We start from the raw sequence: 11,675 nt of genomic DNA, 5'->3' as shown, positions 1-11,675 counted from the left end.
GAGAACACAAACGAGGGGGGCTAATGTAGCCCAGATGTGGAGCCCTAAAGGGGTTGAGAGAGTTTAGTTACAAAACTAGGTTACCAAATATGCTTCTTACTGCTGTCCCTTCCTCCACCCAGCACCTTTGTGTGTGTGTGTGTTTGTTACATAACCGGCTGATTGCAAGTCGGTGCCTGTCTTGTCTCTTAACAAAGGGACCTCTGATGAGTCCACCAATGCATTTTCGAAAATGAGGAGCACATTACACACTACATAATGTAAATTATACTAGTTCTTTAACACAGTGATGGATTTAGGGGGCTATTATTGCCACATAAAGCAGATTTATGCAGCATTTAATGTCAAACAAGGTGACAGAATTCATTCAACTCTTCTTCTCACTGTGTTAAAGAACTGAAAAGAGTGAATGGCATCTCTGTTAAATTCCTACTGTTTTAAAAGTTTTATGAAACTACTAAGCTTTTTATGAAACTTTTTTCACTGTGGAGTTCTTACATATCACTGCCTTAAAGGTGCTAGGAATGCAGTTTGCTGCAAGGAGAATGCACATTACTACAACTGGTTTAGTATATTCCAGAAAGCTCTCATTTTTATCTAAATAAGTGGGTTTTATTGGCTCATAGAGTTTGAATTTAGTCTTTTTGCAAGAGGGAAAAAAAGTTCAGCAAAAGTGCCTCTACTTTGTTTATTTCTTACTGTGTATGTGATATGTTTTTTGAAGCCTTTCATGTACCATGTGTTTAAGAAATTTGCAATCTTACCAAACAGCTGTTCTGATAGTCATGTAAGAGCATTTGTGACTGAGGGGGTGGAGGTGTTAAAAGAACCCTATTATGTACCTACTCTTGCTTTTCTTTTCTTCTCTCCTCACCTTCCCCTCCTCCATCCACACGTGCCAGTTGTGTAACGGCAGTGATTTGCATGCCGATGGGTGTAGGCCAAAGAGTTTTTGTAATGCAGAAGCTAGCCGCAGGAGAGAGGGAGGAGGAGGAGACAGAAGAAGGAGGAGGAGGAGGAGATGGGGAGCAGGACTCAGCAGGATATAAGGAGCCTCCACTTGCCTTTTCCTCCTTACCTCATCCTGATACTTCACTCACCCCTGAAGAAGACCAGAACACAAAGGTGAAGCCATGAGGAACACACTGCTGAGGTTGCTGGCCGCGCTCATGTGCACACTGGCTGTCTGCACCGATGTGACACCAGTTCAAGACTTTGACCTGGCAAAGGTAAGAGAGAGGCAGAAGTATTACTGCTGCAAGGCTTATTGCTGATATTCCAAATATTAACAGTTTGGAGTAAAGGAGAGTTGTTAGCATCTGTGGTAGGTTGAAATGTTTAATGCAAACCTTACTTTTAAGAATGTGTAAGACAGGAGTGAGTGACCCCTTTTTCCCCTCTTCTGTCTTTCTTTTAGATGGCAGGCAAGTGGTACATTGTTGGCTTTGCCACTAACGCCGAGTGGTTTGTGAACCACAAGGCAGGGATGAAGATGGGCACCTCTGTAATAGTGCCAACTGTTGGAGGAGACCTGGATCTCTCTTATGCAAACTTGAAGTGAGTGATTCAGTAATTATACGGACAAATCTAAACATCCTGATGATTGTCCCGCTCAGTAACAAAAAGATAAGTAAACTGACCTGGTTCTCTTTTTCTATTTTAGTGCTGATGGTACCTGCTGGAGAATGACTCACCTTGCTAAGAAAACCGACACCCCTGGACACTTCAGCTTTCACAGCAAAAGTGAGTAAAGCACACACACAAACACTAACTCACAGACTAGACACAAAAACAAAGATTTAACAGCCTGACCTGTCTACTTCTGCATTCATCAGTTTGGAACAATGACAACGACATGCGCATTGTTGATGTTGTGTACGATGACTACGCTCTGGTCCACACTATCAAGACAAAGGAGGGAGTGTCTGAGGTCCTCAACAAGCTTTACAGTAAGTCACACCACAGCAAACAGCGCTGTGTCCCTGTGGGGAAGCATTGTTCGTTGAATTGGTGGATTCATGATTGGGTGAAGGTTAAGGCAACCCATTCTGTGTTTGTGCTGTAGGTCGCACTCCTGAGTCCAGTGTCATCCTGCAGCAGAAGTTCACACAGTTCTCCCTGGAGACTGGCATCCTCCCTGACAACATTGTAATCTTGCCTAAGAATGGTAAGTCATTAACACAGAGAAATGCACTTTAATAGGACGAATGTATACATATATGTGATGTAATAAGAGTAACTTAACCTTTGCTCACTGGTCTCCCTCATGCATGTTGTTACAGCTGAGTGTCCCGAGGTGTGAAGAGTCTCCTGCTGTCCGCCACCTCTTGCTCTTGGAAGTCCCAGGCTTTCATCTCAGAAGTCTTTATTTCTTCACCCCTTACTGTGCCTGCAGTATCACAAAGCTTCACCTGAGACAATAAAACCCAAGCATTTACTCCAATCCCTGCTGCGTACCAAAGACCAATCCTGATCCTAGTTCAGACCTCATTTTCTCCAACTCACGCATTAACTGTGGCATCAGAGTGGAACAAAAAAGAGCTCATAGTGAGACAAAGGGAAGGAATATAAGAGACTGTAAACACTGTCAGTTTACTTATTGTACAAGTGTGTCTTTTGTAACTGCTGATTTTCTTTGGAGCGTTTTCACTTTTGTTGAAATAAACAAATAAAAATAATAAATGTGTCTGTTTAGAATAATTCCTCCTTGTTCAAAAAACTCAGATGAATATTTTAAACTAAGTCACACACTGCCCCCTATTGGTTGATTAAGTAGATCCCTAGAAACTATTACCACAGTGCACACTGCTTGTTAGAAAAACATAAGGCTTAGATATTGATTTGATGGGTAACTAAACACAATGGAATGTCAATATTCTGACATACAAAGTGATTAAAAGGGTTGCTATAATACTAAATGGATCATAAGCCTTCAAACGTCACTGTGCAGATGGACTGAAGGCCTTCTCACTACAATAATAGTAATGATGACAGGGCTCTGAAAATGTCTTGATTCTACTTTGGAAATAGTGTTTAATAATGGCACACAATGAAGATGTGCTCCCCAGAAGTTATTGTAATTGGAGCTTTGTTAAATGTCTGAGAACAGGGTTCACAGTCAATAATGTTAAACTTGTGTAACGCCTAAATTATGTTGGTTGGGGCTGAAAACTGGAGGAGTAGAGTTAGAAAGAAGTGCGCTTACTAGACCGCTGTAGTCTGCCCCTTAACTCAGCTGGAGGCTAGCAGAGATAAAATACTATATGTAAATGGCTCTGGCTGCCTGTTGTCGAGTTGCATTGTGGGTAATGTATGCGCTAGATTTTGAATAACAATGTATGGAATAAAGTCTGAATGAGTCTGACAAGGTGTGCGAAAAGCTGAGAGTACTCAGGTCAGCAGGAGGGACACACAGACACACACTGTTGACAACTGAGCAGTTTCTTTTGATATTTATATTTATACTAATTCCATATATCGGCTTTAAGCTTTTATCATTTGATTGTTTTTTATTGTAATTTAAAGTATTTTCTCTTTCTTCTTATATCTATTTTGTTGGTAGCTGTTGATCTGGTTTTGGTCTGCTGCAGACAATCACCTTTACAGGCATAAATAAAGTTATATTGAATAACACCAACCATATCTGTAAGAAGCTGCACTGTCTAACCACAAGGGGGCAGCCTATCCCCTGTCTCACACAGACCTTCACATTGCATTGGGCTAACTATATTTGTGATTCATTCTCTCTGACTCACTGTCCTTCTTTCTCTCACTTTAACCTCTTTAACTCTCCTCTTCTAGGTTTCAGGCCTGCAGCCGAGCCGAGCTATTTGACCCACCGCTTTCAGTATGCTGCTGCTGTCGCTGGGCCAAACAAAGCAACCTAAACATAAGGTCAAGCAGGGTCCTGCCTTAAGCGCTATCTTTCTGCCCAGTCTTTGTTTCAGACTCAGACTTCAAAATTAATTATTTACTGCATCTGTGCACTTTTTATTATTTTATAATTCTTGCACTTTTTATTTCATAGCATTTTTACTTAAATGTAGCTGTAGCTCACAAATCAGCCTACAGCTAGGCCTGATGCTATGCTTATTACATGGTATAAGGTGTGACAAGTGCCTCATAATGCTGTGTGTGTGTGAAAATGTCTATAAGTCAACATGTAAGTGATGGATAGAAAACACTGACATTAAAGATCAAACACTCTTTATTGAACTCAGTAGAACTGAAAGCAAAACATATGGGTTATGGTCTTGTCTGTAGGAGCTGATAATCCAATACCATCCATTATGTTCAAACCACATACTGTGTCAAGGGCATGTGTGCGTGATTATGTATAGTCTGAGTAATATAATAAAAAAAAAAAAGGAAAGTTACTCATTTGCCTTCATGGATGTGATGTGTGGACAGAGAAAGTCTTCTTTGAGGCTGCAGTAGAAGGCAGGCTGAGTTCACCAGCTGTCCTAATGTCTCAGATATGATCTACAGTTAGCACTCAACCATGAGGCGACGATGATGCACAAACAGGGTGACATGGCAGCATTTTCACCAAACAGACACACAAAAAGCAAATTCACAACAAAATAAAGTTGGCAGCTGGTTTCAACTGGAACACGTTTGTTCTGTAAATGCTACGGTAAGGTAAACATATGCAACAATGATAGGAAAAAAAAAACATGGTTATAAAATATACATTGTACATCTTTTGAATGTATGTTGGACAACAGTGGCACTGTTACAGTGAAGCTCAACTCAGTGTTGACAAAGCAGCAGCCTCAACAACCTTGACTCATGCTCTATCATGCATGTTAGCGTGTGTGTGTGCGTCACAGAGCGTAGGTGTAAACCTCTCGCGTACTGTATAGGGTGCAGCGCTTCTATACATCAATGTAGCTGCTCCTGCTGCATAAGAACCCACACAGCTATGCTTAAAAAAGTCAGACCGTTTTAGGACATGAGAAAATCCTCTACATTTGCTGGATTTTTTCATTCAGAATTTTTGACTTCATGCAGCAGCAGTCATGTTTTTGTAGTAAGTTTGTGTTAAGCAGTCTGGGGCAAGGTGACATGGCTCAACACCTAGAAGGCACAATGGATTAGTAAGCCAATTATCATCTTAACTTCTCCCAGATCTTGAACAAATATTAGATGTCAGTGTTTTTTTGTTTTGTTTTATGCCGCTTTGACCACTTAATGTATAGAGTTTAGTGCATCAATACAACTCATTAAGTGTTGGACAAGTTCTTCGATCTCATCCATGTGACTGTCCTAACTATCTTATCTGGCACTCTTTTTGTCCAATATAACCAATTCTAATAATCTGACCTACACATATACGCACAGCTGCATGCACACACTGTAAACCCGCAGCCCAATGTCAGACTAAGATGTACAAATATTGAGAAAACTCCTAAAGTCAAAGTCAAACAATGAAAATATCTCAGCCGATCGGTTAATGACGTAAGACTTAAGTGTTTGGCAAAGAAAACAAACCAATTGCTCAAGTATGAATGAGTAAAGGCTGACGGTTTCACCCATTCCAAAGTTGCCGTGCTGAGCTAAACCAACCATGGAGTGTCATGATTTCCCATCATGCTTTGAGAAACCCCTTTCTGTTCTTCCTCAGAAAGGAATGTCCCTTACAATCGAATGTCATAAGATTTAAACAAAAAACTCTATATTTCATACGTATATAATGTAATGGACAGACTATGATATGATTGTAATATAGATCTGAAATTTCTCATTAGTGTTTACTGTATGTATTGGACTCTCAATAAATCTTTTGAGAAAAAGAAATAAAATAACACAAAAATATTGTATTTACAAAGTGACTTTTGGCATCCATATGCAACTCTATATTACCACAATATAGGTGGCATGTCATTTGACGTATATGAGCGTTGACAGACTGGTGCAACCGCAGCCTGATAAATGAAAAACAAAAAGGGTTTGGCATGTTGATTTGATCATTTTTGATATAAGATTTTTGTTAAAAAATAAAATCAAAATGCAACAGAGACTGGCAATAAATCTGTGCTATAACACCACCCAGTAAGTATAATTATTTGTCATATACAGTATTCAAAGGACTCCTGAAAACTCCCAAGCACGATACAAAGAAGGACAAGCCGGTTAGTATATACATGTACAGTCTCTTACAGCTGTGCTCCGCTGCATAACTGTCCCTCTTCTCTTTCTAATACTCTGGATATATAAAAAAACAAAACAAACAAACAAACGAAAAAGATTTCTGTACACGTCTTTCCCACCCTCTCTGAGAGATTATTGTCCTATTGAAAGGCCTTTACTTCATTTCTACCGTGATTGGTCATTGAATTAAACCTCCTCCATCTCTGTGGCAACTCGTGGTCTGACGAATCACTTCCTCTCTCAAAGTCCCATCATTGCCTGTTAGATGAACCATTCCTTCTTTGATTCGTCGATGGTTTCAGGGTTGTCGGTGCCGATGATGGCCGTGTCTGCTGATTCTCCGGCAGACTCCCCGCTGCTCTTGGCTTCGTTGGTGTGATAGGTGCCTTTGTGACGGAACATGTAGCGGATCAGGAACACCAGAGTACACAAGATGGTGAAGATCACCACTGCAATGATACCTGCAGAGGACACAGAAACAGTCGTTATCTTCAATCAACTAACAACTAACAACTAACCAACTTTGGAACAAGCTTTCAGTGTCGGGCTGAAACAGTTAGTTGGTTAATTGATTAGTCGATTGACAGAAAATAAATCTGATTAATGGTTTGAGGAGTATTTACTTACATCCTTTTTTCAATCTATGCTAAAAGACATTTTGAAAATGTGTTGTAAGTTTGACATTATGGAGAAGCAGGAAAGGTGGGTAAACCTCAACTACTTTATATCATTTAGCAGTGCCGACTTATTTGTCATTTATATTATTTTTGAGCAGCTAATATAGATTCACCTCTTAACACCTAAAATCTGTGTAAAAAAATAAAATGTTTTACCTCCAATGATGGCTGAGTCTCTGTTGACTCCATCAGGAATCACTCTCTCCTCATTGAAGGGGAACTCTGCATCTGAACACAGCAAGAAGAAAGAACAAAATAAAACCAATTTCCACACATAAATAGACTAAAAGAATGTCTAAGATGTTTTATGTTTATTCTACGAATAAAACTATGTTGAATAGCTACACTAGACCCATTTGTGCACATGAAAATACCAAACAGATGGACAAAGTACATTTCAGTGTCCACCTCACAGTCCCGCTTGCAGCGACACAAAAATAGCAGCAAAAAGTCACAAGGAGTAATTTCATGCATAACTCGCCCTGAATTATAACTACAAAGTTTTGCTTTCAACACTGAAGCAAAAACAGGATGCACTGTAATGAACAGTGCGTGGTTTCATCAATATTGGCTCCAGTTTTACTGCAAACACACATCAGACAGTCAAGCGGATGGATACACCGGTGCTAAGCATCCTTAAGGGATGACTATTGGAGTTTATTTAATGTATAGCTGTATTGTTTCATGTACTTCATTAAAGATCCATGACAGGGTTAAGAGGTTAATAACAGCTGCTACTTCTGCCTCTCCACTATAATTCTCTGTCAGAACGCAATCATCAAATTGCTCTGATTCTCCCTAGAAAAGAAATGGAGGGGAAAAGAGTGGAGAGAAATAAGCGGAGCAGGTAGTGGGTGAATAGGACAACTAAGATACTGTTGCAATTGTCAACACACAAGTATGTATGGATATAACTGCAAACAAGCATAATCAAACAGCACACAACATCCTGCATATACACGCACACTCCCACAAACGGCCTCACCCTGGAATGAGCTGTCAGCTATTTCTGCTGCTTACTGCATAGTTCTCCAGGGTAAGTAAAGAGAATGAGTAAGAAGGAGAAGAGGAGGATGAGGAGGGGAAAAGGGTGTGAAAATGGGAAGCAATAGGGAGACCAATCAGACTCATTACAGTCAGCTGCCTAAATGTGCTTGGATATAATGTCTAGAAAGATGAAGACAGAGAGCAGAGGACAAATAGAGGAAAAAAGTAAGGAAGTTAGGAACTGGAAGAAAAAAAATCGATGAACAGACAGACAGTGATTATAAGTGAGGGACTGTGGGAGGGCTGGATAAATTATATATTAGATCTATCTATAGAAAATGTAAAGCATAATAAACAGTACTAATACTTTCACTGGAAGGATGGTGGAGAGACTGTGAGTTTGGACCTGGAGTGCAGGTCGATGGACTGGATCGATGTCCGATAGCTCAACCTTCCCAAAGGAACAGTTGGCACCAAGCCTGAGGAAAATGGCTGCATCCACACTCTGCAATACTGTACACTGCTGTGGAATGCAGCATTAGACGAATAGTGAGGTCTGTGTGTGTGTGTGTGTGTGTGTGGGTACACAGAAATGTAATCCTACATGTCAAAGATAGATTTAGAATTAGTAAGTTTGGAAGGGAACAATTACCAAGTTCGTATGTGCACAAGAGCATAATAATGTGCATCTTTACGTCACTAGATGTTCCACCTTGAGTTGATTTAAAACCACACCGCATTTAATTAGCAAATATCAGGTGTGTGTTACTCTTGGAAGATAAATGACTTAAGTAACTTCTCACCTGTGTTGTCCAGACGCCAGGGATCTGTTGCAGCAGACATTGGTGGTATGGTGAGAGGTGACGCCCCACAGTTGGACTCCACCAGTTTCCCCTGGTAAGACACCGGCAAGGCGGCTGCGGGTTGTCTGTCTGGCTGACTGGCTGTCGGTGTGGCCTTGGCCTGCGTGGTGGTTCTCAGCGCAGATTTGAGGGGGGCGACTCCGTTGAACTGTACTCGCGACAGACACCCCACAAAGCCTGGGGTGTTGTAACGCTCGATGATGATTGGGTCTATGTGTCCGGTTTCTGCACAGACAAACAGAGATGGAAAGAAGCTGGGATCATTGGATTGTTTAAACGGACTCATCTTGTCATTGTTTAATGAGACTGTCAAATCAGTCAAATGTGGTGTTAACTTATGTGAAACTATGCCTGTAAATCTAACTGATATTGAGAGAATATAGAGAGAGACAGAGAGCGCAAGGAGCAACCAGGCATCTCAAGCACTGACCGCTGCAGTTTTTAAAGAGAAAGCATAAACCCTGATTATCCATAACACACAAAAAAGATGAACACACACAACACACTCTGAATGCTCAAAATCCTCCATACTGTTAGTAAGCACACACCCACTTACACTCAAACTCTAGTACACACATTGTGCTGATGCAGAGACACAGTAGACCTAAATACTCTAAACCACTCGGTGAGAATATGAAACTGGACAAACGAGGAAGGAGTAGAGTAAAGAGAGAAGAGGAGGAGGCTGCAGGAGGAGGGAGAAAACAGAGGAGGAACACTGACACTGACCTCTAATGTCAAATTAGAGGATGAATAATGAATTAACAACCCCTCCACTCTCTCTGCCTTCTTTGTTTCTCAATTAATTTGCTCTATTCACAGGACGCCTTAGTACCACATAATGGGGATTTTATATGTTTCTAAAGCAAAAAGCAGCCATGTGAGCTTCAGTCTCTATGGCACACAGAGAGGAAAACAAGATATTTGCTTAATATTTGATACAATCAAAACATGCTGCTCATGCTGCTCATGCAAGCTGTGATCACAAGCCTATGAAAGGTCCTTGCAATGCCTTTGTGTGTACACAAGGTTTTATTTCATTCTCTACTTGTTTGACTGTCCAAACATGCTGGTAATGTTTGCACCCCAGGCTGTCACGCTCAAACCCAGACCGATGCTCCTATGCTTTTAGTGTCCATTATTCCTCGATGTAACCAACATTTAATACCAATATAAAGTGACAGAAAAAACGCTGTATTAGTAACACTAACAGAAGTTACTTGTGCGTCTCTTATTTAAAACACATTGCGGTTGTAGATTATCTGCCTGGGTTTGACTGAATTGACAACCCTCCTGAAACAAGTTGGTCACTTTGCTTTCTCTCCAATAATGTGTCTTGTTGTCCACCATGGTGAAACTTTTACACTTTTACCACAATTACCTAAGGTCCACTTATTGCCATAGCAATCCAGACATATTCATATGTGCCTGTTCAAATGCAGCAATTTGTGCACCTTTATCTCTGAGTCACAGTCTGTTTCTCTCTCTCCTTTGATGCTCATCTCTCTTTATTTTTCAAAGACAATTACACACACAACACACACAGGCTCACACTTAAACCAACACCTGAACTGCAGCTGGCACACTTACATCAGTCTAGCAGCAATCTGTGGGTTATACAGGCTGTTTGTGGGTTACACAGAACTATTGATTTTTACTGACAGTTATTTGGAGCTGGAAAGTGTTGACTGTAGAGTTGATTGTCCTCACAGAGAGGATTTGGCCCTGAGCCATTCATTAAAAAGAATCTTAAAATGTTAAATCCACTTAGAACCATTCAGCGTGTTTAAACATTGCTTATCTAATGTAGTCACACATTAATGGTCACACCAATCATCGCAAGCACTGCTTTTAATCATTAAAACACTTTGAATAAAGTACAGTTAAAAGGTGATTCTCCTTGGCTGACACACCGCACACACACATAACTGTGGAGAACATAAGAGAGGAGACGGCAAACAAAATGATTTAAATAATCCATCCAACACCTACAGCTCGGTATAGACATAAACGCTGCATAAAACAAACGTCCTCAGACATGCTCTGCTCCAGCACAAACCTGGACTGATATCAAAACAGCCTTCAAGTGTCTCCAACAATTTCTGCAGAGCTGTAAAATATCTTGTTCCTCTGCACACAACTCCCGGCTGTGTGTGTGAGCAAGGTTTTAATTTTTACATGCTTGGCTGCTCTGTTGCTACACGACTGCGCCACACCCAGGAGGAACTGCTGTTCGGACAATCCTGCAGTAAAATATAAACGCGGGATGACTAACAAGAGTACTGCTCTGTGTGTGTGTGTTTATTTAATGAATCATGTTATGTTAGATGATGGGGTTTTGAGCATCTGGACATGGCTTATAATGCAATTCTCTCCCTTTATTCCACTTTTATAGGTCCAATACAAATGTGTGTTTGTGTGTGTGTGTGTGAGTGTGTGTGTGTGTGTATGTTTGTGTTAGTACACTATTGACTGTGCTTCCAGGAATAGAGCTCAGCGCTATCTGACTCTTCTATGTATTCATCATCTGACCAGACGTTCCTCAGACACTTGCATTGTGTGTATATACTGTATTTGAGTGTGCCTGTGGAAAACAATCATTTGATACAGGCTCTGCAGTTTAGTTCCCATACAGTACATTGTTAGATTCAGGATGAGGTACTCATGCACCTGTCTGATGAGGCACTGATAGACTATCTACTATCAATCACTTCACATATTGAAAATGGTGTGGATGTTGAGTGTGTGTTATGAATTTGCATGTGTGTGGGTGCGCAGAATCGGTGGAGAGACATAGTGGGGAAAGAAGTGCCTCACTGCGTTATAGTAAGGACATTGAGCAGAATACTGATAACAAACGTCTTATGAATACCGAATATGAATATGAATACAAGTCCTCTCTCCTGTATGCCTGAACATGTGTTGATTACTGCAGAGGCCTGTTTGTGAATACTAATGGGCTCTGTGTTTGGAGCAGAACCGACTGCTTTGCATA

At 40.7% G+C, this 11,675-nt stretch overlaps 2 protein-coding genes across 2 annotated transcripts; one reads left to right on the top strand and one right to left on the bottom strand.

The window, feature by feature from the left end:
• Positions 1–1,065: 1,065 nt before the first annotated feature.
• LOC118321312 (lipocalin-like) lies at positions 1,066–2,675 on the top strand. Its single transcript, XM_035652587.1, has 6 exons — positions 1,066–1,229; positions 1,418–1,557; positions 1,664–1,743; positions 1,836–1,949; positions 2,066–2,167; positions 2,283–2,675. Exons 1-6 carry the CDS (start codon positions 1,134–1,136, stop codon positions 2,300–2,302), a joined length of 552 nt encoding a protein of 183 aa, XP_035508480.1. The 5' UTR covers positions 1,066–1,133; the 3' UTR covers positions 2,303–2,675.
• A 1,532-nt stretch (positions 2,676–4,207) lies between these two features.
• Positions 4,208–10,846, bottom strand: LOC118323808 (contactin-associated protein-like 2). Its single transcript, XM_035655840.1, has 4 exons — positions 10,740–10,846; positions 8,621–8,905; positions 6,987–7,058; positions 4,208–6,614 (listed from the first exon to the last, which is right to left on the bottom strand). The coding sequence occupies exons 2-4, from the start codon at positions 8,658–8,660 to the stop codon at positions 6,415–6,417; spliced, it is 312 nt and encodes a 103-aa protein (XP_035511733.1). The 5' UTR covers positions 8,661–8,905; positions 10,740–10,846; the 3' UTR covers positions 4,208–6,414.
• Between the last annotated feature and the right edge of the window lie 829 nt (positions 10,847–11,675).

Source organism: Morone saxatilis, unplaced genomic scaffold (genome assembly GCF_004916995.1).
Source record: "Morone saxatilis isolate NCDOM2014 unplaced genomic scaffold, NCSU_SB_2.0 Contig0, whole genome shotgun sequence".
Classification (NCBI taxonomy): Eukaryota; Metazoa; Chordata; class Actinopteri; family Moronidae; genus Morone; species Morone saxatilis.
Note: the sequence above shows the minus strand (reverse complement) of the source record. Positions and strands in the feature narration are given on the sequence as shown.